A 25,988-nucleotide genomic window follows, 5' to 3' on the forward strand; every position below is an offset into this window, starting at 1 on the left:
CCCCACTGGGCTCTGGCTCTGGCCCCAGGCCCGCCTGTGCATGAAGCTCTGTTGACCAGGAAATTATTCTGCTTCAAGAAAAGGCCTGGGGGCGGTGGATGGGGAGGAGGGAGGGAGGCTCGAGGGGTACCAGCTCTGAGGGGGGCTGGAAGAAGGGTCTTGGCCCCTCACTGCCCCTCCGCTCCTGTCTCTTCTCAGTCATCTCCTGATTTGGGGTTGGACAGGACAGGCACCTGCTTCTGGGACTGGGATTTGGGGTCGGGTGGGGGAATTTCTTGGGCACCTTTGCCCCTCTCCAGTGAGCCAGCAGGGTTGTTGTACCAGGGCACAGACCTGTTCCATGCCCACCATCTCCTGGGAGGCCCCCCTTCCCTGTCTGTGTGTCTATCCTGAGCCTCCCTGTTCCTGGGGATATGAAGAGGCCAGGGGCTCCTCTCCCCATCTGGCACGAAAACTGCCCCTGGTTCCCCTTTTCCTGTTCCCCTCTGTCCCCCCTTCCAGTGCCCTCCAAAACTGGGGTCTGGCTCAGATCTCCCAGGGTGAGGGTTTCCAAGTAGGGTGACTGTCGCCACCTCCTGGAACCCAGAAAGATCATTTCTGCCCCCTCCCCCTGCTACACACCCACCCTTGAGCCTGGGCACCTGCCCCCTCCCAAGGCTGAACCTGAGCCGCTTCCGGCTGGGCCCAACCCGGCCTTGCTCCTGGACAGGCCCCTGGCCCTGTGGTCAGCGGGAGGCCCGGCTCAGGCGCCGGAAGCCCAGCTCAGTGATCCTGCCTCCTTCCTCCAGGGCTGATCCAGAAATAGTCTCCTGTAGAGGTGGGGGACGCATTGCATGGGGGGCAGGGGAAGGGGGCCGACCCAGGAGACCAACTTCAGCCTCTCCAGCTGCCTCTGGCCCAGCTCCCGAGGTTTCCCTTTCTGTTTCCGCCTGAGTTTTTATGGTTTTTAGCAAACAGGTTAACAATTAAACTAATTGGCTTCCCGCCCGCTGCCCTGCTGCCCTCCCCTCACCTATAAAGCCGAGGGAGGGCCCTGTTGGCTGTTTGCTCCTCCCGCTGGCTGGCTGCTGCGGGGGACTCACAGCACATCCCTGGGGGACCCTCAACGCCTCACACTGTGCTCAACTGCCCCTTCCCTTTCTCTAGGGGGAAGATGAGGCGGTTCCTGAGGTCGGGCCACGACCCTGCCAGGGAGATACTCAAGAGGGACCTTTTCCAGTTCAACAAGGTATGAAAAGGCCAAGGCCTCAGTCCTGCCCCTGCCTCTCACCCCCTCTTGGCCTTGGCAGGCCTCAGTCTGCAAGACTTATCTTCCCTCCCTCCACCTTGGGGTCCAAGGAGAGGCGGCCCAGTTGGGGAGAAAGGTGGGACTCCAAACCGGAACTGCTCTCCGTTCTCCCCTCTCCTTGGGCTCTCCCTTCTCCTTGGGCGCCCTGTAAACGGGGCCATAGCACAGCCAGTTTATGAGCTCCAGCCCCAGTGAGGGTAATTAGCCTCCAGCCTCCACTTTGATCTCAGCACTGACCACCCACCCCCACTTCCCTCTGCCCCAGGCCGATTGCAGGGAGGGGGCACTGCACTTCCTCTGGGCACCTCCTGCCAGTCCGATGGACACTCTACCAGTGCCTGTTTTGTGTCCTGCCACCTGCTTTGCCCAGTACCCATGCCCCCTTCCCTTCACTGGCAGTTGCTCTCCAGTTCTCTGGAATAAGATCACCGGGTTACAGCCCAGCCTGGGGTGAGCCTCCAGTGGTCCCCATGTGCCCTGACCATTTTTTTTTTTTTAAATTTGAGGAGCACAGTGGGAAGGGCACTAGCCTTGCAAGCGCAGGCATGGGTTTGATCAATCCCCAGCATCCCATTTAGTCCCCAAGCAATGCCAGGAGTGATCCCTGAGTTTCACTGGGTGTAGCCACCCCTCAAGTATTGGGGTGGTTTTCAAGCAGTCTCAGGAGGTCTGGGGGGGTCACAGGGTTCAATGGCTCAGCCCAGGGGTACTCAGGCCAGCAGGGACCACCCCTGGCAGTGCTGGGAATCTAATTTGGGTCCTTGGCTTGTGTGCCTGGACCCCCAAACCATCTCCCAGGCCTGTCCTCTGATTCCCAAGACCATTGGCCTGGGAGTCCAGCCTTCCTGCGTGAGCCCCTCCCTGTGTGGGATGGGCTATGAGATGCCCAGGGCCCTGGGTGGTCACCTCTGCTCCTGTGGAGGAGCTGGAGTGGCAGGAATGGGCCTGGAAGCCCCCCATGGGGAGGGGATGGAAAAGGGTGTCTTCGTGCTCCCACTGTGATCTCCGATTCTCTTAGCCCTCTGGCAGTGCTCTGGGGACCATACCGGATGCCAGGGATCAAAACTATGTCAGCCACTTGCAAGGGTAGGAGCAGAACCCCTCCACCCCAGTGGATGAACCTGTAGGCTCTCTGTGTAAACAGCCTCATGTGAGGGGGAAATCCTCAGGGATGACCTTTCGACCTTTATCTATGGGGACTTTACTAGCGAAGTGGCTCTGAGGGGACACAAAGGTCTAAAATTCCACCTCTGGACTGGAGTTACCGGAGAGCCCCAAGAGGGCAGGGAGGTTTTATTGGAAAAAAGAGACCGGAATTGGGGGCAGAGCTTGGGAGCAGGGGTGAGGGGCTGGGGTGGCCTGTCTGACCCCCATTTCTGGCTGCATCCCTGAAGTCTGTCCCCCAGCAGGGGAAAAGTGACCCCCAGAAACTCTCTGGGTCATTGTTCAGTGTGGAAAGGGAAGAGGCAGATGGCTGAGCTGCAGGTGGGTCCAGACCAGGGTGAAGTTCCACATTGTGGGGGAAGCACTCTGCGAGAGTGGGGGTCCCCAAAGCACACACACACCCCTCTACCTGGGTGCCCATTCCCTACAGCTGTGTTGGGGGTCCCCGGTGTCCCCCTCTGCTCACCCCTTTCCCAGAGCCCAAGCTGGAACTGGGGCCAAGGCCTCTGGAGCGGCTCCCCACAGTCCGGCTAAGGTTACACTGGGAGCCTCAACACTGTCAAAGGGGGCCTTGTTCTCTGGTCACCTGAGGCAGGTCCAGGACCTGGGACACAGAAAGGGCTGGTCCCAGAGCTCAGGCAAAGCTGGAGGGGAGATCTGGGAGTTGCCCGCTCCCTGGAAGTCACAGGGACGTTTCTAAACGTCCTTGAGGGAAGTTAGTCAGTGCCTGACCCCACTCTGGTTCCCAGCCTCATTGACCTGGTCCCAAACCCCAAACCCTGTCCTACCTCTTTCCCTGCAAGATCCTTTTGGCCTCCCTGGAAAGCCTCTGCTCTGCTTTGCCCTAGCTCCTTCCCTTGGGGTGGGGCTGTGGTCTCATTTTCCTGTTGGTTGTTGCTGCTGCGGGACCTTTTGTGGAGGACCCCTGCAGCCTCTCTGTGCATTTCAAACCTCTCTCCTGGCCTGCCCCTTCCTTTGAAATTCTGCACCCCTTTTTTTTATTGTATTTGGTTTGGGGATTCCACCCCCCCCCCCCCACCAATCATCTCTGCTCAGGCTGGCCCTCAGCAGCCACACCCCACAGTGCTCTGGTGCAAACCTGGGAAGTGTTTGCCCCTGGAAGTGTCTTCCTCTGGCCCCGGAGAAGGGGTATCCCAGAGAAGACTTCCGGCCTCTGAGCCCTCCTATGGGTGTATATGAGGAGGGGGGCAGCAGACTCCTGTGTCTGGCCCTGGGCCCTGCAGGCGATGAAGAGGGGAGCTGAGCTCAGGGCCAGCAGGAGGGACCCAGATATGAGGTTCTGGTTGGGGCACTTGCTCTCCTCCTCACTGACTTTTGGCCCACATACTGAGGCTGAGATGTCTGGAACAGACTATCTCAACCAAGGCTCCCCTCTCTCCCCCAAAGGGGTTACAGTGGGAGCAACACAGCACCAGACAAGGTAGGATGGAAGTTGCGGGCACAAGAAGGAAAGAAGATCAGAAGGGATCCATGAAAGTGGCAACAGAGCGATAGCACAGTGAGGAGCGAGGGCCTTTACCTTGCATATGGCTGATGGCTGACCTGGGTTCCATCCCTGGCATCTGACCTGGTCCCCAGAGCCTGCCAGGAGTAACCCCTGAGCATCGCCGGGGGTAGCCCAAAAGCCAGAAGAAAGGAGGCGTCCCGGTCAAAAAGAGCTTGAGAAGCACTGGTCTACATCCTTCCAGTAGGAACCAGGGATTCAAGTAATATGTGTGGGTGGGGGGGTGCGGCTAAAAAAAACCTTAAGGGATGAAATGATAGCACAGCTGTAGGGCTTTTGTCTTGCGCATGGCTGGCCTGGGTTCGATTCTCTGCATCCCATATGGTCGTGTGTCGTCCTCCCACCCTGGGTCCTCCAAGCCTGCCAGGAGTGATTTTTTTTTTAATTTTTTTTATTTTTGGGCTACACTCATTGACACTCATGGTTTACTACTGGCTATGCCTCAGAAATCACTCCTGGCTTGGGGGACCATATGGGGCGTGGGGGGATCAAACTTCGGTCCATCCTAGGTCAGATTCATTCAAGGCAACTGCTTTACTGATGTGCCACCGCCCCGGTCCCCCAGGAATGATTTCTGAGCCTGGAGTAATGGAGTAATACCGGGTATGGCCCCAAAAAGACACAAAAAAGGGGGGCCTCCGCCACATTTACTGTGTGGTATCCATGGTGGGCTCAGGTTAGTTGACTGTCTCCAGCCCTAGCCACTAGACTTTTCTCCCACAAGCTGCCTTCGTGGCTTGTGCCATGTGACCCTCTTGGCAGTGTGACTTGATGGTGCAGTTGGGCCATCTGGGGCTCTCCCTGCCTCGGTTTTGGAATCTGGGGGTGTTTCCTGCCCAGAGCTGGGTGCCTAGACTGGGATTTAAGTCCCTCTGCATGGTGCCTGGAATCCAGGTCCAAACCTGTACAAGGACATTCCCAGTTCCCTGCAGCTCTAGGCTCTAGACACCCTGGAAGGGCCTTGTCCCCCCAACCCCCCCATCCCCAACCCCTGCTGCTACCACCCAAGATTCTCTCCCAGCTCTGCCCTAACAGTGTCTGTCTGCTTCCGGAGTTCCCCCCCACCTCGGGCCCTCCCCCTGGGAACTATTTACATTCCAGGGCTTCGCCCCTCTGCATTTTTCACATAGCTGATCCCAGAGCCTGGCAGGAGCTGGGGAAGCCAGGGCTGACCCCCAGCTTGTCCAGGTAGGGCCGTCTGCAGGGCAGAGCCTGTGCAGCCAGACTTTGGGGGGAGGGGGAAGAAGGGGGTCACTCCAGGTGGGCCCCAGAGCAGGCATTTTTTTTCTGTGTATTATTGACCTCCACCCCACAGGGTAATCCCCCAGACCACCAAGAGGCAGACTGACAGCCAGGGCAGGCATTTTATTCCACCCCCACCCCACCCAGACAGAATAATCAATCCACCAGGCCACCTGGCCAATCCAATCTACAAACCAACAGACAGCCCCCCCCACCCCCGAGTTTGCTTGGTGGTTCACAACACCCTTTCAGTTTTTGGATTTTGGGCCACACTCTGTCATTCTTGGCTCCGCACTCTGATAGCTGGGATTGAAGCTGGAGATGGAGCCCACATGCAATGCAATCCTAAAGCCCTACCTGCTGTGCCATTGTTCTGCTCCCTCACACCCCCCTTTGAAGAGGTTGGGTCAAACCCCCCCCCACACACTGGTCAGCTCCAGAGGGCTGGAGACAGCACCACCCCAGGGTGTGGCCCCCAAACAAAAGTCTGGCTGGGCCCTCCGGGAGAAGCCACTTGCTCAGCCCAGGATTCCCTACCCAGGCTCCCAGAGAGTGACCGTGGTGGTCTGGCCTCACCCCTGCACCGGAAAGTACTGCCATAGCTGGCCAGAACCTTTGCTCTGAGCTGGCTCTGCTGGCTCCGGTGGGCGGAACCGATTGAGAAACCACCTGCAGGTCCTGGGGTGTCCACAGCCCCTTCCCTCCCTTGCCTCAGTATCCCAGGTGCTTGTTGACCCCAGAAACAGCTCGACCAGGGCAAGAGGAGTAGCACAGCGGTAGGGCATTTGTCTTGCACTTGGCTGACCCAGTACAGACCTGGGTTCGACCCCTGACTTCCCATATGGTCCCCCAACCCCGAGCCTATCGGGGCAATTTCTAAGCAAAGAGCCAGAAGTAACTCCTGAACATTGCTGGGTGTACCCCCCTGAAGAAAAGAAGGAAGGAAGGAAGGAGGGAGGAGGGAGGGAGGGAGGGAGGAAGGAAGGAAGGAAGGACAGACGACCAGTCCTGGAAAACTTCTAGAAAGTGAGCACCAGCAGCATGGGGCGGATGTTGGATATGGGCCCAGTCCTGCCTACCTGGCCTGTCTTAAGGCCCTGCATTAGGTTCCCAGCACCCCATAATAATCGCCAGTCACAAGAGTGGTGTGTAAGCAAGCCAAGCTAGTGCGTCTGTCTGTCCGCGTGTCTGCAGGTGTTCCCTCCCAACTGGGCAGACTCCACCCTCGGCATTTATGTTTCCCCAAATACCCAGGCAAGGGCACTCAGTGGTGTTTGGGGGAGATGCCTCAGTTTCCCTGACTCCTGCTGGAGTGATAGCACAGTGGAGAGGGCGTTTGCCTTGCACACTGGATTCGATCCCCAGCATTCCATAGGATCCCCTGAGCACAGTCAGGAGCGATTCCTGACTTCAGAGCCAGGAGTAACCCCTGAGTGCTGCCAGGTGTGGCCCCCAAAAAACGAAAATCAGAAGAGTGGTGGGGACTCTTCAGGGGTCCCATGACCCCCTCCCAGTAGGGGTCTGTAGGAGTGCAGACCTCACAGGCCCTTGTCTTTCCCCACAGACTGTGGAGCATGGATTCCCACATCAGCCCAGCGCTCTCGGTTATAGCCCAGCCCTGCGCCTGCTGGCCATTGGCACCCGCTCGGGGGCTGTTAAGCTGTATCCTTCTCCTGTGCCCCTTGGGACAACCCGAACCACCCCACAATTGGCAGAAGTCATAGCATGAGACCCCTCTTGGAAGCTCTGGGGAGGGGGGTGTCCTATCTCCTCTGCCCGCCCACCCCACCTGCATTGAGCAGCGAGTTTCTGCTTGAACTGGGGGTGACCTGGGCTGGGTTAGAGGTGCAGTTTGTTTGGGGATGACACCTGACCATGCTCAAGGTTGAACCCAGGTTGGCCACATGCAAGGCAAGTGCCCGCCCTGCTACACAGTGGCTCCAGCTGCTGGATTCTCTGTTGTCCACAGTGTTGGTTTGCCCACTGAGGATGGATCCCAGTACACATCCACTGTTTTTCCCTAGCACCCCAAAATCCAGGTTTATGGCTGATGGAACCCTGGAAGGTTCCAGAAGATCACCCCCTATTGGTTCTGTAGCTGACCAGGTGAAACTTCAAGTCTTGGATCCCCCCTCCCAGACTGACCCAGACTTAGGGGACAGCCAGCATGCCTTCTCCTCCCTTTGGGAACCCCCATCCCTCTTAGCAACCTTTATAACCAAGGTTCTAGGGGCCACAGCTTCAGGCTCCCTGTGTCTCCCATGGGAGGGAGGTGCCCTCCCGCCATGGGGAGGAACCCATTTCTGCAGCTTTTCCTGAACCGAGGTCCCCAGCTATGGCGCCCCAGGAGTGGAGTTCATGGGGCTGCATCGAGAAAACAATGCGGTGGTGCAGATCCATTTCCTGCCCAGCCGGGTGAGCCCCTCTGCCCCCCACATCTTCCAGCAGGGGTACCTGGGTGACGGGGAAAGTGTCTTTTGGATGGGGGTGGTCTTTGAAGCAGCACCCTGGGTTCTCCTCCACACATTGTTTTGGCTGACGGTCCCCTGCCCTCTACCTGTGTCCCCCAGTGCCAGCTGGTGACGCTGCTGGATGACAACAGCCTGCACCTGTGGAGCCTGAAGCTCAGGCAAGGGGTGTCGGAGCTTCAGGAAGATGAATGCTTCATGCTAAAGGGGACCCCCGGGTAAGCGAGGCCCCTCCCTCAAACAGTGCTGGATGTTCGAACACACCAAGGTTTCTCTGGCCCAGCCTCCTTGCAGCCCAAACCCCTTTGCTATGTGCCCCGTATTGGTAGAAAAAAAAAAATCCAACCATCAGGCCAAAACAAGAGTATAGTGGTAGGGCCCGGAGAGATAGCACAGCGGTGTTTGCCTTGCAAGCAGCCGACCCAGGACCTAAGGTGGTTGGTTTGAATCCTGGTGTCCTATATGGTCCCCCATGCCTGCCAGGAGCTATTTCTTTTTTTTTTTTTTTTTTTTTTTTTTTTTGGTTTTTGGGCCACACCCAGTAACGCTCAGGGGTTACTCCTGGCTATGTGCTCAGAAGTTGCTCCTGGCTTGGGGGACCATATGGGACACCGGGGGATCGAACCGCGGTCCGTCCAAGGTTAGCGCAGGCAAGGCAGGCACCTTACCTTTAGCGCCACCGCCCGGCCCCCAGGAGCTATTTCTGAGCAGACAGCCAGGAGTAACCCCTGAGCACCGCCGGGTGTGGCCCCCCCCCAAAAAAAAAAACAACAAAAAACAAACAAAAACAGCATAGTGGTAAAAAAAAAGAGAGAGAGCATAGTGGTAGTGCTGCACCGGGTTCGATCCTCAGCATCCTATAGGGTTCCCCGAGCCTGCCAGATGTAGTTTCTGAGCCAGTAGGAACCCCTGAGCACTGAAATCAGAAAGAAAAGAGGGACCAGAGCAATAGCATAGCGGGGAGGGCATTTGCCTTGTACACGGCTGACCGAGGTTTGATCCCTGACATCCTATAGGATCCCCCAAGCCTGCCAGGAGTGATTCCTGAGTTGCAGAGCCAGGAGGAACCCCCCTGAGCATTGCCGAGTGTGCCCCCCCCCCAAATGCAAACAAACAAAATAGACCATAATTTGTGGTGGGGGTGTCTGCGGCCTAGCCAGCATCCCCAGTTGATGGGCAGTCGCTGTTGCTGGCAGGGCCGCCCCCAGTGCCACGCAGATCACCGTGGTCCTGCCGCACTCATCGCAAGAGTTGCTGTACCTGGGCACCGAGGGTGGCACCGTGTTTGTGGTGCAGCTGCTGGACTTCCGAACGCTGCAGGAGCAGAGCGTGGGACCAGAGGCCGTGCTGCAGTGGTGAGTGGCACAAGGGACCCAGCGCCCCACGGCTCCCCAATCCCCCCAATCCAAACATGCAGTGAGCATCCGGGTGCTGGCAGCAGGACTCCAGGCAGCCTGTGGCCTTGTTTCCAGGTGAAGAAACTGGAGTCAAAGATGGAGCTTCCCCCGATCTGCCTTGGCAGTTCTTAGCACCTAGGGACCCTGGACTTGCCCTGGTGGCTGGAGCAGCTGTTTTGCTGTTGGGGGATATGGGTTCCAGCATTGTAGACCCTGGAGAAGTTCCACCTGAGCGTACCCTGTAGTCTTGTTTTTCTCATACCTAGCTGTGAAGTCTGGGGTCTTGAACCAGGGCTTAGGGGCATTTGGGGCACATTGGATGTCTCAGTCTCTGCATTCTGAGGGGCAAGTAGGTGGTTGGGGTGCCAGTGCCTGCCCTTGAGGGTCTATTGGCAGCTGATAACCCATAGGCCTGGGCAGACCTGGGTTTGATCCCCAGCATCCTGGACAGTCCTCCAAGCTTGCCAGAGTGATTCCTGAGCACAGACCCAGGAAGTAACCCCTAAGCACAGCCAGTTGTGTCCCCAAAACAAAAACAAAAAAGTAGGGGGAAGAATCAACACCAGACTGACTTGGTATAGCTTTGTCCTGTGCTCATAGGCCCCATTCTTCTGGGTTTTACCTACCTTCCTGGGGTAGCATCTCTGGAGTTCCCCAATGTGTGTTTTGGACACATCCCTTGGTTGCTGTGGTCACTGTGGTATTCTGGCGTCATTAGTGCTCATATCCTCCTGTCCACAGGCTGCCCGAGGAGGCTCGTCAGCGGCGGGTGTTTGAGACGGTAGAGGCGCTGCAGGAGCACCCCCGGGACCCCAACCAGATCCTCATCGGCTACAACCGGGGCCTCATCGTCCTCTGGGACTTGCAGGCCCGCCGTGTGCTCTCGCATTACCTCAGCAGCCAGGTAGGGGTGTGTCCTGGCCTGTAGCAGCTAAGGGGTGGGGGGGGACACACCTAGGCTCTCTAGGCCGCTCCCCTACTTGAGGAGGCACCTCACACACTCTTCCCCATGTGGCCCCACAGCAACTGGAGAATGTAAGCTGGCAGCGGGATGGCCGCCTGATTGTCAGCTGCCACTCGGATGGCAGCTACTGCCAGTGGCTTGTGTCCACAGACGCCCAGTCCCTGGAGCCCGTGCAGAGCTGCATGCCCTACGGTCAGTGTCCGCTATCCACACAGGGCCCACTTGCCTGGAGCACCCCACTCAGGGCCCTGAGATGGAGCCCCAGAGGCTCGGCCCCAGACCTCAAAGCTGCCTGGTCAACTGCCTTTCCCTCCCACCCCCCAGGTCCCTTTCCGTGCAAGGCTATAACAAAGATCTTCTGGCTGACCTCGAAGCAGGGGTAGGTAGTGGGCAGAGCCCCTTCCCCTTTTAGCACTTTTGGGTAGGCAGAGACACAACCTGGTGAGGGAGGTTAGCTCAGCCCCCCAAGTGCACCCTCCTCCCTGCCTTCTGGAAAGACAGTGGGGATCACCCAGCTTTTTGTTTTGTTTTGAGGCCACACCTGGTGATGGTATTGCTCAGGGGTTTGTCCTGGCCCTATGCTCAGAAATGGCTTCTGGCAGTCTTGGGGGACCTTATAAGATATCAGGGATCGAATCCGGGTTGGCCTTGTATACAAGGCAAATGCCCTCCCTGCTGTGGTATTTCTCTAGCCCTCACCGGCTTCTTGTTCTGCTCTAGACCTTGAAGCAAAATCTTACAGGAAGCTGTAATATATGTCCAGAAAAGGGGTGGGGACTCTCAGGCTGAAGCAGAGAAGAGGTCGCCAAAACCCCAGAAATCCACCCCCTCCGACTGTGGGTCTCCACCTCGCCCTAAAGGGAGGATGGTCCAACAAAGCTGCCAACTCAGCCTGGGACTGTCCTGGGATAGGGCAGGAGGATCTGCTGGGGCCCAGCCCACCCCCACACTCCTCTTTGCTGCAGGTCCCCCTTCACCATCTTCCAGGGTGGCATGCCTCGGGCTAGCTATGGGGACCGCCACTGCATCTCGGTGGCCCACCAAGGCCAGCAGACGGCCTTCGACTTCACCTCCCGAGTCATTGACTTTGTGGTCCTGGGCGAGGCTGACTCTGCAGCAGGTAGGCCATCTCGGGTACGGTCAGAAGTGCTGGCTCCACATTTGTTCACCAGCTCTCCTCTCTGTACTTCTTTCTTTCTTTACTCCATACCCCCCCACACTTAGTGCCACCAAGGCCCACCACTGCCCCCAGTGCCAACCCTAAGCTCTCTGCTTCTCCCTGGCTCTGATGGGCCTAGCACCTGGGGTGCATTTCTTTTTTTTCTTTTTTTTGGGAGGGGGGTTTGGGCCACACCCGGTGACGCTCGGGTTACTCCTGGCTATGAGCTCAGAAATCGCGCCTGGCTTGGGGGACCTTATGGGACGCCGGGGGATCAAACCTAGGTCCGTCCTAAGCTAGCGCAGGCAAGACAGGCACCTTACCTCTAGCGCCACCACGCCGGCCCCTGGGGTGCATTTATGGTTCCCTGTGGCACCCACTTGGCTTAGCCAGAGGGTCTGACCTGCACACCCACAGGGTTGGATATAGGGCATCTGTGTGGGCTTGCCCTGAGCTGCTTCCTGGAGCTCAGCCAGGATAGCAAATCCTGAGCCGGCCTCAGAAATGTCAACCAGGCCAGGATGGCCCCGTCTCCAAATGACTCCCACCTGGCCAACCCCCTGGCCTGTGGGCGAGGATCTAATCTGAGCTCTCAGGCCTCACCCTGACCACTTGCCTTGGCTGCCTGACCCCTGACCCCCGACGCTGGGATGCCTCCAACTTCCTGTCAGTTCCTCTGCGTCCTCTCCAAGATAGCCATGTCATCAGCAGACACTGACACTTGTTCTTCCTCATTCCTTTCCAATCCTTGGGCCTCTTATTTCCTGTCTTACTGCCATATGCACTCCGGAGGGATGAGCAAGTGCTTGAAAGGAGTTGGGAGGGGGCCGGCTGCCGAGCCTGAGAAAGCTGCTGGTTTCTCCTGTTGAGTCGGGGATTAACTGTAGAACCTTCATAGTCAACTTGGAGCAGAGCCCTCTTCGTGCAGGATCAAGGCATGGGATCTGTGCCATTTGGTCATGATGTAGAATTATTTGGTTATGGGCTACTCATGGTTCAGTGCTCAGTGGAATGACCCTGAGCTCCTGTGTGCAGATCCTGTGGTGCTCCAGGGAGTTCTTGATCTGCATTGACACCTTTTGCAGCTTGGTTTTCAGATTCAGGTTCCCAAGCGCAATCTGAGAGCATCCAACTGTGAGGTAGCTGGGAATGGGGCTCCCTGCTTCCCCCTAGTGCCTGTCTGTCTCGCCTCACCCTTGCCTGTTCTCTCCCAAGCCTTTGATGACCCCTCTGCCCTGGTGGTACTGGCAGAGGAGGAACTGGTGGTGATCGACTTGCAGACGGCTGGTTGGCCTTCGGTGCAGCCGCCCTACCTGGCCTCCCTGCACTGCTCGGCCATTACTTGTTCCCACCATGTGTCCAACATCCCACTGAAGCTGTGGGAACGGATCATCGCAGCAGGAGCCCGGCAGAACACACACTTCTCAGGCATGGTAGGTCAGGCACTGGCCTGCCCCTAAAGCTGCCCCACCTCTTCTCTAGCCATGGCCCATTGTGGAGACCTTAGCCTAGTTCCAGCCTAGCCCTGATATTAACCCTGCCCATCCCACCCTGTGGTCCATTTGTGGTGGCACCAGCCTGTTCCTTATTGCTCTACCCATAACAGTAGCCCTGGCCACCTCTTGGCCTTTTTTTTTGGGGGGGGGGGGGCACACACGGTGACATTAGGGGTTATTCCTGGCTATGTGCTCAGAAATCGCACCTGGCTTGGGGACTATACGGTCCGTCCTAGGCTAGGATTGGCAAGGCAGATGCCTTACCACTTGTGCCACTGCTCCGGCCCCACCTCTTGGCCTTAAGTAGGCATGGCCCATTGGTGGAGGTATAAGCCTGTCCGTTATTGCCCGCCCACCTCTTGGTCCTCTTTAGGCATGGCTGGCCTATTGGTGGGGCACAGCCTAGTCTCATCCCTAACATTAGCCCCACCCACCTGGCACACTTCCCTAGGCCTGGCCCATTGATGGAGGCACCAGCCTGGCCCCAACGCCGCCCCAGAGGGATCTGCTGCTCACTGGGTAAGTGACCCTGCTTTCTGCTGGTCGAAGTGAGGGTTTGGGGGACCCCCTGCCCGCATGCTTGCTCACAGCCACGGGGCTCTGGGCCTGCAGGCACGAGGACGGCACGGTGCGCTTCTGGGACGCCTCCGGGGTCTGCCTGCGACTGCTGTACAAGCTGAGCACCGTGCGGGTGTTCCTCACGGACAGCGAGCCCAGTGACAGCACTCCAGCACCTGGCGAGGATGAGTGGCCCCCACTACGCAAGGTCAGGCTGGAAACCCTGGAATGGGGTAACGAGATGGGGTTGGAGGGGCCACTCAAGGCTGCCTTCTCCCATGCCAGGTGGGCTCCTTCGATCCCTACAGTGATGACCCCCGCCTGGGCATCCAGAAGATCTTCCTCTGCAAATACAGCGGCTACCTAGCTGTGGCTGGTACAGCGGGGCAGGTAGCAGGCTTGGGGAGACGGAGAGGGGATTGGGGGGATGCCCCCGGACAGGAGGAGGGTCAGGATCTGAGGGCAAGGGAGCAGCGTTCACCCACCCCAGGTCCCCCAGAGCATCCTCTGCCCTGCGAGGCACATGACTGGCTTGGAGCCGGGTTGAGCAGCGACTTGGGTCCTCACTCGGGATGCCTTGGTGCCCGCACAGGTGTTGGTGCTGGAACTCAACGACGAGGCGGCGGAGCAGGCAGTGGAGCAGGTGGAGGCCGACCTGCTGAGGGACCAGGAGGGCTACCGCTGGAAGGGCCACGAGCGACTGTGTGCACGCCCTGGGCCCGTGCACTTCGAGCCGGGCTTCCAGCCCTTCGTGCTGCTGCAGTGCCAGCCGCCGGCCGTGGTCACCTCGCTGGCCCTGCACTCTGAGTGGCGGCTCCTGGCCTTTGGCACCAGCCACGGCTTCGGCCTCTTTGACCACCAGCAGCGGCGGCAGGTGTTTGTCAAGTGAGCAGCCCCCCCTGCCCTCAGGGTGGGGGGTGGAAGGGCGCCCTGCGGTGACCCATTGGGCCTGGCCAGCAAGCAGGTGCCGTGACCCCTTCCTACTCACCACTACAGGTGCACACTGCACCCCAGTGACCAGTTGGCCATGGAGGGTCCTCTGTCCCGTGTGAAGTCGCTGAAGAAGTCCCTGCGCCAGTCTTTTCGCCGAATGCGCCGCAGCCGTGTGTCCGGTCGGAAAAGGCGCCCAGCGGGGCCCCTGGGAGAGGTGAGTTTGAAGTCCCCGGCTTTCCACAGTCGAGCCAGGGGGAGCTGTCCCAGACAGATCAGAGCAGAAGCCAGGAGCATTGGCGGGTGCAGCCTAGCAGCCTGGTTCAGTGCGGGCACCGTATCCTTGAGGTTTGGCACTGGCCTGTCTGGGAACCCCGCCCCCCACCACCACTACTTGGGAGGTCTCGCCCAGAAGGAAGGGGGAGCCCAGACCTGTCCTGAGCCCAGTCCTGCCCCAGGTACCCGAGGGGGGCAACCGTGCCGAGCGCACAGGCCTGCAGAACATGGAGTTGGCGCCGGTGCAGCGCAAGATCGAGGCCCGCTCTGCCGAGGATTCCTTCACTGGCTTCGTCCGCACCCTCTACTTCGCCGACACCTACCTGAGGGACAGTGAGTGACTAGGCGGGGCAGGCAGTGCCTCCACTTGCTCTCCATTCTCCTTCCCTGTCCATCCTCCTTCCCTGTCCTCCTTCACCTCTGTCCTCCCTCCTCCCTATCTATCTTCTCTCCCTGTCATCCATCTTCACTCCTCATCCTCCACTGTTCCTCTTCCTCCCTCCTGTGCTCCCTCCCTTGTCCCCCACTCAGTCGCTTCAGAACCTTGGCCACTCCCCTTTGTAAGTGGAAACCTCATTTCCCCAAAGTGGTGGCGAGTTTGGGGCGATCACAGATATGCAGGGACCCCCTGGGTGCGGCTGAATCAGGGGGGCTGTCCCAGGCTCAGAGAACTCCCCCAGTTTCATCTCTCAGAGGGGGAAACTGAGGCGGGTTGGCCCTGGGGCAACAGAGTGAGAGGCTCCATGGCATCCCACTTCTCAGAGTCATCCACCTTTTCCTCCTGGCAGGCTCCCGCCATTGCCCTTCACTATGGGCTGGCACCAATGGGGGCACCATCTACGCCTTCTCCCTGCGTGTGCCCCCCGCAGATCGCAGGATGGACGATCCCGTGCGGGCAGAGCAGGGTGAGTGGGGGGGCGGTGTGAGTAGGGCAGAGTTTATGGGGACACTGGGGTGGGTCTAGAGCCGCCTGCCCACCCACTGTTCCTCTTCCTGTAGCTAAGGAAATTCAGTTAATGCACCGCGCGCCTGTGGTGGGCATCGTGGTGCTGGACGGACGCAGCGTGCCCCTGCCTGAGCCCCTGGAAGTGGCCCATGACCTGTCGAAGAGCCCCGACATGCAAGGCACCCATCAGCTACTCGTGGTGTCTGAGGAGCAGTTCAAGGTACACTGCGGGGGGATAGAGGTGTCTTCTAGGCATCTGGGCATATCCCTGAGGTGTGTGATGGTGCCCAGGGCACAGGAAAGGGCAGGGAACTGGGGATGGGCACTGTTGTGTGGGAGGGACAGGAAATGAAGGAATTGGGACTGGAGTGATCAGCTTAGGGGTAAGGTGCTTGCCTTGTGCATGGCTGACCCGGGTTCAGCCTTTGGCATCTGATATCCGATATGCCAGAAGCAAATCCTGAGTACAAGGTCAGGATAAACCCTGAGCCTTGCCAGGTGTGGCCACCCCCCAAAAAAGGAAGGATTGAAATGCAGGAAGGGAGGAAGGAAATGCAAGGAGAGAAGGGAAAGAAGGAAAGGAAGGAGGAGAAAGAAAATAAGAAAATGCAGATATGAGAGCTCTGGGTCACACCACAGCACTCCTTGTCCACCACTGAGAATGACCCAAAATCGAAAGGAAGAAAATGCAGATGGGCAGAGGGTTGTGAGTCCATGGGAGACACCTCCACCCCAGATCTCAGCTGCTAACCTGGGCCTGGTGCCCCACCACCACCACCAGGTCTTCACGCTGCCCAAGGTGAGCGCCAAGCTGAAGCTGAAGCTCACGGCCCTGGAGGGCTCCCGGGTGCGGCGCGTGGGCGTGGCCCACTTTGGCAGCTGCCGGACTGAGGATTATGGGGAGCACCACCTGGCCGTGCTCACCAACCTGGGCGACGTGCAGGTGGTCTCCCTGCCGCTTCTCCGGCCGCAGGTGCGCTACAGCTGCATCCGCCGTGAGGATGTCAGCGGTATCGCCTCCTGTGTCTTCACCAAATACGGCCAAGGTGTGCAGGGGCCCTGGGGCCACAGGAACTGGGGTGGAAACTCGGTGCCCGGCCCCCACCTGGCCTCACCTGCCCCCCGCCTCCTGTTCACCCCAGGCTTCTACCTCATCTCACCCTCGGAGTTTGAGCGCTTTTCCCTCTCCACCAAGTGGCTGGTTGAGCCCCGGTGCGTGGTGGAGCCTGCTAAGCCCAAGAATCCCCGGCGAACCAGGTGGGTTCATGGTGGGGGGAGGAACACCCTGCCCAAGCCCTCACTTCCTGCTCCCCTTCCAGTGCCCCCAGCTCAAGGGGCCTCCCTGGGCCTACTGGCCGCTTCCTCCTAGTCTCTTCTACAGGAACTCGGAGAGCCAGAGGGAAGGGGACAGAGACCCAGACAGTGATGGTGAGACTGGCTAACTTCTCCGGAGATGTAACCGGGGAGACTTTGATGAGAAGGAGGGAGGGAGAGGGGCCCCCTGGTGGGTGAGAAGCAGCCCATCTTCAGTTTTTGGGGTTTTGGGGGGACCAGCACGCATGGGCTGGATCTCTCCCTTGCAGAGCTGCGGCCAGGCCCCACAATGGAGCGCGCCCTGCTCAGCGATGAGAGTGAGTGGGGCGGGTCTGGGCCATCCCCGCTTTGCACCCTGCTACTGTGGGTCCCCTGGAGCCAGGCATGTCTGTCTGCTGGCACCCGAGGCTCACAGCTCTGTTCCCCATCCTACACAGGGGTCCTGAAGGAGATTCAGAGCACACTGGAGGGAGACCGGGGGTGAGTTCCTAACCCTTCACTGCTCTAGCCTGAGCTCTGTCAGGAGGGTCTTTTCTGACGCACCCCCCCCCACACACACTTCTCTGCTCCTGCAGGAGCCACGGAGACTGGTGTTCTCAGAGAATTGCCGTAAGGTAGGAGTTCTCCAATTTTTCTTTATTTGTTTGGTATGTTGGGCTACACCCGGTTGCACTCTGGGATTACTCCTGGCTCTGTGCTTGGGGGGGGATCATAGTGGATGGCCAGGATTGAACCTGGGTTAGCCGAGTTCAAGGCAACTGCCCTCCCCTCTGTGCTATCACTTTGGTCTCTTTTTTTTTTCTTTTTTCTTTTTTTGGTTTTTGGGTCAAACCCGACGGTGCTCAGGGGTTACTCCTGGCTGTCTGCTCAGAAATAGCTCCTGGCAGGCACGGGGGACCATATGGGACACCAGGATTCGAACCAACCACCTTTGGTCCTGGATCGGCTGCTTGCAAGGCAAACGCCGCTGTGCTATCTCTCCGGGCCCCTCACTTTGGTCTCTCACTGGTTTTTTTTTTTTTGGTTTTTGGGCCACACCCGGCAGTGCTCAGGGGTTACTCCTGGCTGTCTGCTCAGAAATAGCTCCTGGCAGGCACAGGGGACCATATGGGACACCAGGATTCGAACCAACCACCTTTGGTCCTGAATCAGCTGCTTGCGAGGCAAACGCAGCTGTGCTATCTCTCCGGGCCCTCACTGGTTTTTCTTAATAAATTTTTCTTTTCACTGATTTTTCTTAATAAATCTGAAAAGAATCTTTACCGCCTCAGCAACAGGGGAAGTAGAGATGGGTGTGTATTGGGAAGAAGGCGGGGAGCTCAGACACCTCTTCCAGGTGCCCTGAAAATCTGTGTCCAAGCTGAGAGTGATACCCCCAACTCTGACTCCCCGTTTTTTTGCAGCTGAGTGAGCAGACTCTCAGCCGGAAAATACACTCACACTACTGACAACGATGACCCTGTGGCACTGTCCCCACAGTGCCCCCCCACGGCCTGGGGCCCCCTGGACGCGCCGTGTGCCGGGGCCTTGCCAGGGGTTTGGGGTCCTCCTGGTTTGTACCCTGCTGCTACAACACCCGGCCTCGGAGAGAGCGAGGAGGGACCCCAGGCCTCGTCCATCCTCTTCTCAATGTTGCACACTTTGGAACCCCATCCCCCTTTTTGTAGTGGATTGGATTTTAAATTATAAACTGTAATTGCCTTTGGATGTAAGCATTTTTAAATAAATACCTTATTACCTCTCTGCTGGCTCCCCTCTCCTTGACTCCCTTCATGGCCTCAGGTGGGCAGAGCTGGCCCCATGCCAGGCCGCTGCTCTGGTGTCGGCTTCTGAGAGCACTTGAACGTGAGGCAGCGGCGCCTGGGTGGGGACTGCCAGCATTGTTCTGGGGGGCAGGGGAGTCTATTTTCAGTTACACTCGGCCGACCAGGCTGGACAAGTTCAGTGCTGAGCCCAGCTGTGACTGGGGCACTCAGGAGGAACATGTAGTACAGGGATGGAACTTGGGACCCAGTGCTCACAAGCCTGCACATTCCCCACAGGGCTTCCCAGCCAGCTGAGCTCTTGAGCACTCTGGTGAGAAGTTCTAGCCGTGAAGCACAGCCAGTAGCTCCCAAAACAGGTTCAGGAGGCCAGAGCAGGGAGGCATTTCATGCAGCTGGCCTGGGTTCAATCTCCAGCATCCCATATGGTCCCCTAAGCCCTACAGGAATGATCCGAGTGCAAACCCAAGAGGAACCCTTGAGCACCACTGGATGTAGCCCCCCCCCCAAAACATAAAGGTCCAAAACAGTGAGATGGTATTTGCCTTGCACTTGGCTAATACAGGCTCAATCTCCAGCATCCCATATTGTCCTCCGAGCACCACCAGGAGTGATTCCTGATTGCAGAGCCAGGAGTAACCCTGAGCATCCCTGGGCATGGCTTCCCCCAAAATACGGAGACTGCTGGTTTTGGATGAAAAGCCATCCTCCTTCCCCTTCTTCCCCCTCACCTATATGGTCCCCTGAGTGCTGTCAGGAATAGTCAGAGTGTAAATAAAATAATGACCAGACTGGAACACCAAAACAGAATAGATACCCAACCTATAACAAGCTGTAAGGTGGAGACCAGTTGCACTAGGATTCTGCGGAGTAAAAGAGGGATATGTGGGAGACATGCTGGGAACTGGAGTGGAGGGAGGACAACATTGGTGGTGGGAATGCCCTTCATTCATTGTCACTATGTACCGTAAATAATTGTGTAATGAACTTCAGTCACAATAAAAAAAAAAAATGATCACTGAATGCAGTCAAGTATAAACCCTGTAAGCCCTGGATGTGGTCCTCTCCTTTTAAAAATAAAAAGGCCTTGAGGGCTGGAGAGTGCAGTAGTAGGGCATTTGCCTTGCATGCGGCCTACCATGGAGAGACCCGGTTCGATTCCCAGCATCTCATACAGTCCGCCAGCCTGCCAGGGGCAGAGCCAGGAGTAACCCTGAGCACTGCAGGGTGTGGCCCAAAAAACAATCAAGTTTAAAAAATAAAGTAATAATAGCACAACAGTAGGGAATTTGCCTTACATGCAGACGACCCAGACAGACCTAGGTTCAATCCCTGGCATCCCATATGGTCTCCCGAGCTTGCCAGGAGCGATTTCTGAGCACAGAGCCGGGAGTAACCCCTGAGCACTGCAGGGTTTGACCCAAAAACAAAAGACCAGAGCGATAGCCCGATGCGAAGGGCATTTGCCTTGCACTCGGCTGACCCAGGTTCAATCTCTGGCATCCCATATGGCCCCCCAAAGTATCGGCAGGAGTGATTCCTGAGTGCAGAGCCTGGAATAACCTCTGAGCAATACCTGGTAATGGCCCAAACGCAAGGCAGAGCTCTGGGCAGTGAATGGCTATGGTCATGAGCACTGAGTCAGCCCTTTGGGGTGGGGGATGTCTCCACCTGGCTCTGTGCCAGCTCCAGGGGCTATGTAGATGGCCAGCCTTCACATATCTTTCAAGCAGGGTGCCCCTCTGGAATGATCTCTGCTCTGGTGTGGCACCAGGTGGACTAGGAGGTGCTGTGGTGAAGAGACACCAGAGCCAGGGATCAGCTCAGGCCCAGTCTCCCTCGCTCCCCCTGAGCCTTTTCCCCACAAAAAAACCTCCTAGTCCCAGAGGTCCAGGAATCAGTCCTGGCCCAGTTTCTCTCCATAGGAAACCCAGGTCAGCCCTGAGGATGGTTCTAGATGATTCTAGATGTCTGTACCCCTCACCCCCAGCTCCCTAGGAGAGCGGTGAGATTTGGTGCCCGGTTGCCCTGCCTGCCACCTCTGCCCACGGCCACCAGCTCCTCTTTCCCTGGGCCGCCTGGCTCCATTGTTAGCTGGGGGGTCAGGACCCAAAGCACCTGCATTATTGATGTTCTCTTGGGGGGTGCCCAGGCAGAGCTAGTGCGGGGGCAGCCAGATGCTGCTTGGGCAGGGAGGCCACAGAGCCCGGCTCCAGCGAGTCACCCCCATGGGCCGGCGGAAAGTCAAAGCGTTGCGTCCAGAGCGACCCCGGAGACCCCCGTCGGCAGAGCCGGAGTCCAGCTCGGCCAGTGCAGAAGGTGCAACCCGCCGGGCACAGGCCCAGGTCCAGGGCCGAGGGGAGGCCCATGCACGGGGATCTGGCTCCAAAGCGGCCCAGACTGGGGGTGCAGAGCCCCGCGGGAGCAGCAGCAAGCCCCGGGCAGAGGGGAGCAGAGGCCGCCCCGGGCCTGGGCCTGGGCCTGGAGCTGAGTCCTCGCCGGACGTCCAGGACGGACGGAGCCGCGGATCCAGGGGCAGCGGGGAGCCTGGAGAGAGCAGAGGGGGGCGCCTGGGGGAGGGCGAACCCCGACATGGGCGCGATCCCGGAGGGCGGCGGAGAGGGAAAGGGAAGGCCCGGGGCACCCCTGCCCCGCGCAGCCGCCCACCTCGGCGCGGCCCGGACGGGGACACGTCGTCGGGCAGGGACGGGGACAGCTCCTGCGTGGACAGCGAGGCTCGCCGGGGCCGGGGAGGGGGCAGGCGGGGCGCAGAGTCGCCGCCACGATCGGGGGGCTCCGGGACGGAACCGGGAGCGCATCTGGGGGGCCCGGGCCTGAGCTGTCACGACGCCCCTGCAGAGCGCCCGGGCCAGGATGCCCCGGCCGGGCCCGGGTTCGAGCCCCAGGGCGGGATCGAGGCCTCCAGGACCGACTCGGACTCGAGTCCCGGGAACGCCGAGCCCCGCGGGGCCGATCTGAGCTGCGCCCCGGCTTCTGGGGACGTCGAGCGGGGCCGGGACGAGGGCGACGGCGGGGCCTGGGGTGGCAGGGCTGGTGGGGCGGCGGCAGGGGCAGGGGCAGGGGCAGACCGAATCGGTGCCCCCGGGGCGCCGCTGTCCGCCCTCGTGGCGCTCCGCAGGCTCCGTGCCAGGCCGCCCCCAAGCCCCGCTCCCCAGGCCGCGGGCGCCCCCCGCACGGAGCTCAAGCGGCGGATGATGCGCGTGGTCCGTGCCCTGGGGCTCCTGCGCTGGTTAATGCGGCTGCTCCCGAGACCCGCAAGCCAAGGGCGAGGGGCGGGGCCAAAGGTGGAGAGGCGGGGCCTAGAGCAGGCTGAGGGCGTGGCCTCGAGTACCGGGGCGTGGCCTCGAGTAGGCGTTGGGTCTTCAAAAGGCAATGGGCGGGGCCTCGAGCAAGATGAGGGCGGGGCCTCGAGCATCGATTCGGGTGCTCCAGTAGGCAAGGGGCGTGACCTCGAGCAGGATGAGGGCGGAGTCTCTAGCATCGGGGCGGGGCCTCGAGTAAGCAAGGGGCGGGGCCGCGAGCAAGAGGTGGGCGGGGCCTCGAGTCTGGAGGCTGGTGCTCGATTAGGAAAGGGACGAGGTCTCGAGCAGAACGAGGGCGGGGCTTCAATCAACGGGGCGGGGCCTCGAGAAGGCGCGGGGCGGGGCCGCAAGCGCGAAGAGGGCGGGGCCGCACGCATCGAGGCGGGGCCTCCAGTAGGTGAGGGGCGTGACCTCGAGCAACGTGAAGGAGGGGCCTCAAGCATGAAGGCGGGATCTTACGTAGGCACGGGGCAGGGGCAGGGGCGGGGGCGGGGCTTCTGGTCTCGGGGCGGGGCTTCTGGTCTCGGGGCGGAGCTCCATGAAGCCCGGGGGCGGGGCCTCGAGCAGGACGGGGGCAGGGCGTCGGGCTCGGAGGCGGGGCCTCGAGTAGGCGCGGGGCGGAGTTTAGAGCGCGATGGAGGAGTGGCCATGCACCTAGGGGCGTGGCGTGGGCGGGGCCGCGGGGCTGGGCTGTGGCGCCGTCTAGCGCGGCGCCTGGCGGAGCTGTCAAAGGCGGGACCGCGGCCGCTTGGAGCTCCCCCCGACGGCGAGGTCGAGCCCCGGGACCCGCAGTTCGCCGTGGTGCTCCCCAGGCCTCGCGGGGCGGCGCAGGGCGACGGGGAGACGCCGGTGCACTGGGCCCAGGGCGCGGACTCTCGCGTGGACTCCGGGCCCGACCCCGGCGCGCTGCTGCCGCGCCTCGCCCTGGAGACTCGCCTGCGGCGATCGGGGAGCGCGGGGCCCGGGGTCGCCCCAAGAGAGCGCTGGGAGCCCGAGGACGAGGCGGAGGCGGCGCTGGAGCGGGACCTGGAGCTGAGCCTCGGGCCCGGCCTGGAGATGCCCGCGATCGGAGCCCGCAGGAGCCGCGGCGAGGGCCTAGAGGATACCGAGGACCTGGCCCGGCTGCAGTGAGTGCCCGCGCCCCGCATTGCACCCCACTTTCAGCCCCCCGGTCGGGGGACGAGCTGGACACTCACCCGACCCCTCTCTGTGGCCCCAGACCCGTGTGTGACAGCTCCGTGCTGCTGTGCCTGAAGAAGAGGTTCCACCTGGGCCGCATCTACGTAAAGGCGGGCCCTGGGCCCCTGGGGGTCCCCCATTTCTTGGAAACAGAGACCCTGGGGATGCTGCTTCCTTCCCAGGACCACCTGCCCAGTGCCCAGGATTTACTCTCAGACCTGCCTTCAGGGGTCACTTCTAGTGGTGTTCAGGGGGACCTGATGGACCCTCCGCACTGTATCATCACCCTAGTCCTCACATTTGATGTGGCTTACATTTTATTGTTGTTCTTTTTCTTCCACGGTCTGACACGAGCCTCTGCCTTCCTCCCCAGACCTTTGGGGGGCCTCTCCTGCTTGCTTTGAACCCCCATCAACCCCTGGCTCTCTTCTCTGCTGAAGTTCTGGCCAGCTACCATCCGGGGAAGGCCCCCAACATGGCCCCGTAAGTGGTCTGGCCCTTCCTGCTCTGCCCAGCTCAGCCTGCAGAACCCCCCAGGTGCCAAGGAAGGCAGACTGGCCACTCCTGGCCACCTTCTCAGCCACCCACTTCTCCCGCAGGCACATCTTTGGCATCGCAGCCTCTGCCTACAGCCTGGCCCAGGGTACTGGGCAGAACACTTGTATCTTGCTCAGGTGAGTGATGGCCACCAGGACTGACAGATGTGGCCTGGTAAACATTGAGGCCATCTTGGGTGTGGCACCTTGGACCATATCCTTTGTGGGATCCATGCCCTGGGTCTGTCTCTCCGTTTCCAGTGAGTTCCACATTGGTGCAGGAAGAGCCCCACTTCCTGTACTCCTTCCCAGAGACCCTGACATGCCCTCTGACCCCCACAGTGGGCACAGCGGCTCAGGGAAGACGGAAACTGCCAGAAAGCTGGTGGAGTTCCTGTCCAGCTTGCAGCAGGAGCCAACAAGGGACAGAGGGTGCCAGGTGAGGGGCCACTGGCATGGCCTAGCGTCCAGGAGGGATCTCCCCCTGGGACAGTCCCTGCCTGCTCCGATGACACAGTTAGGGGTACATTCAGTGCAACACCTGAGCTAGAGGGTCCCTTTCGGAGAACCTATTGGTGGTCATTGCCCCATTGCCCCCTGATCCCTGACTGCCTCCTTCCTCTGCCAGCTGGCCAATGTGCTGCCCATACTTAGAAGTTTTGGCCATGCCAAAACCATCCTTAACGCCAACGCCAGCCGCTTTGGCCAGGCCTTTCATCTCTGCCTGCAGCAGTGAGTGAGGGCCCTGGGATGTGGGGGTTCCCCAGATCAATCCTTATTGGGAACCTGAGGCTACCCGGGTGGGTCCTCTGAGACAGTGGCTGTGGGTATCCACACCCAGGGTCCCCCCAATCTCCTTGCCTACAGTGGAGCCATCGTGGGGGCATCCGTGTCACATTACTTGCTGGAAGCTTCCAGAGTGACCTTCCAGGTAAGGTCGGTTCCCCACCTGGTTTGGGGTAGAAGCAGAGCCTGTGGCCCCAAAGCCCTTGTGTCCTCCCCACCTGACAGGCCTCGTTCTATTTTTTTATTTATTTGGGGGCCACACTCAGCAGTACTCAGGGGTTCCTTCTGGCTCTGAGCTCAAGCTCATTCCTGGTGGTGCTTGGAGGACCCTATAGGATGCCTGGGATAGAACCCAGGTCATCCATGTGCAAGGCAAATGCCCTCCTCACTGAGTTATCACTCTGGCTCCATCAGACCTTGTTCTTTCCCCAATAATAGGTCTGGGTCATTGCCTTTTTTTTTGGGGGGGTCACACCCATTTGACGCTCAGGGGTTACTCCTGGCTATGCACTCAGAAATCGCTCCTGGCTTGGGGGCCCATATGGGACACCGGGGGGAGGAATCGAACCGCGGTCAGCCCTATGCTAGCGCTTGCAAGGCAAACACCTTACCTCTAGCGCCACCTTCCCTGTCATTGCCTTCTTAAACCCACCCTTCTCCCCCAAGGCCCAGGCTGAGAGGAGCTTCCATGTTTTTTATGAAGTTCTGGCTGGGCTGGACCCAGTGGTCCGGGAGCGACTGTCCCTGCAGGGGCCAGAGACTTATCACTACCTCAACCAGGTGAGCAACAGGAGCTTGGTGCCGCGTCCCCACCCCCCCAATGAGCTAGAGCCAGCCAGGCCTGGCATCTCACTCGGCTGTTCTGCACAGGGCAGGGCCTGCTGGCTGGAGGGCAAGGAGGATTTGAGGGACTTCCAGGAGCTGGTGAAAGCCCTGCAGGCATTGGGCTTGCGCCCTGAGGAGCTGGCTGGGATCTGGGCTGTGCTAGCTGCCATCCTGCAGCTGGGCAACATCTGTTTCTCCTCATCAGAGGTAGGTTCTAGGGCAGGGCTGGTGCAGGCAGGGTTGTACTGTGAAGTTGGAGAGGACTTGATGGATGAGGCCCAGGCCCATTATACAGATAAGAAGGCTAAGACAAGGGTGTTCAGTGATTCTAAGGACCAGCCCAGCACAGCACATCCATCTCACAAGCTGTTTTGTTTGGTTTGGGGGCCACACTCAGCAGTACTAGGGGTTTCTCCTAACTCTGCACCCAGAAATCACTCCAATGGGGCTCAGGGGACCCTATGGGATGCCAGAAATCAAATCCAGTTTGGCCATGTACAAGACAAGCGCCCTCTCTATAGTACTATCTCTTTGACCCTGTGCTATTTTATGTTTTAGTTTGGATTTTTTGTTTTTGTTTTTTGGCCCACACCCAGTGACACTCAGGGGTTACTCCTGGCTATGCGCTCAGAAATTGCTCCTGGCTTGGGGGACCATATGGGACACCGGGGGATCAAATCATGGTTCGTCCTAGGCTAGCATGGGCAAGGCAGATGCCTTACCACTTGTGCTACTGCTCCAGCCCTGTGGTTTTGGTTTGGTTTTGGGCCAGACCCACTGGTGCTCAGGTCTTATTCCTGGCTCTGTGCTCAGGAATCGCTCCTGGTGAGGCTCATGGACCCTACGGGA

The 25,988-nt window shown here is 59.3% G+C and overlaps 2 protein-coding genes across 2 annotated transcripts in view; both read left to right on the plus strand.

Annotated features, from left to right (window-relative positions):
• The first annotated feature begins 1,077 nt into the window (after positions 1-1,077).
• LLGL2 (LLGL scribble cell polarity complex component 2) lies at positions 1,078-18,470 on the plus strand. The gene is made up of 25 exons (XM_049782751.1): positions 1,078-1,228; positions 6,784-6,881; positions 7,553-7,634; positions 7,790-7,905; positions 8,884-9,042; positions 9,826-9,988; positions 10,108-10,240; positions 10,373-10,427; positions 11,014-11,168; positions 12,423-12,640; positions 13,155-13,222; positions 13,316-13,469; positions 13,547-13,651; positions 13,854-14,146; positions 14,258-14,408; positions 14,650-14,800; positions 15,256-15,372; positions 15,467-15,633; positions 16,195-16,459; positions 16,556-16,670; positions 16,795-16,841; positions 16,997-17,044; positions 17,165-17,207; positions 17,303-17,341; positions 18,131-18,470. The coding sequence occupies exons 1-25, from the start codon at positions 1,154-1,156 to the stop codon at positions 18,132-18,134; spliced, it is 3,021 nt and encodes a 1,006-aa protein (XP_049638708.1). The 5' UTR covers positions 1,078-1,153; the 3' UTR covers positions 18,135-18,470.
• Positions 18,471-20,718: 2,248 nt separating this feature from the next.
• The window catches only part of MYO15B (myosin XVB), a 38,004-nt gene continuing 32,734 nt past the window's right edge, over positions 20,719-25,988 (plus strand). Inside the window, exons 1-9 of the mRNA XM_049768498.1 lie at positions 20,719-22,940; positions 23,033-23,096; positions 23,366-23,475; positions 23,592-23,666; positions 23,871-23,967; positions 24,157-24,260; positions 24,396-24,459; positions 24,981-25,094; positions 25,185-25,346. Of these exons, the coding sequence (XP_049624455.1) occupies positions 20,719-22,940; positions 23,033-23,096; positions 23,366-23,475; positions 23,592-23,666; positions 23,871-23,967; positions 24,157-24,260; positions 24,396-24,459; positions 24,981-25,094; positions 25,185-25,346 (3,012 nt within the window). The remainder of the gene's footprint in view (positions 22,941-23,032; positions 23,097-23,365; positions 23,476-23,591; positions 23,667-23,870; positions 23,968-24,156; positions 24,261-24,395; positions 24,460-24,980; positions 25,095-25,184; positions 25,347-25,988) is intronic.

Source organism: Suncus etruscus, chromosome 1 (genome assembly GCF_024139225.1).
Source record: "Suncus etruscus isolate mSunEtr1 chromosome 1, mSunEtr1.pri.cur, whole genome shotgun sequence".
Classification (NCBI taxonomy): domain Eukaryota; kingdom Metazoa; phylum Chordata; class Mammalia; order Eulipotyphla; family Soricidae; genus Suncus; species Suncus etruscus.

Coding starts and splice junctions, on each gene's coding strand:
- LLGL2 (XM_049782751.1), top strand. CDS start 1,154: ATGAGGCGGTTCCTGAGGTCGGGCCACGACCCTGCCAGGGAGATACTC. Junction 10,241..10,372: donor GCAGAGCTGCATGCCCTACG/GTCAGTGTCCGC, acceptor CCCACCCCCCAG/GTCCCTTTCCGTGCAAGGCT. Junction 12,641..13,154: donor ACACACACTTCTCAGGCATG/GTAGGTCAGGCA, acceptor ACACTTCCCTAG/GCCTGGCCCATTGATGGAGG.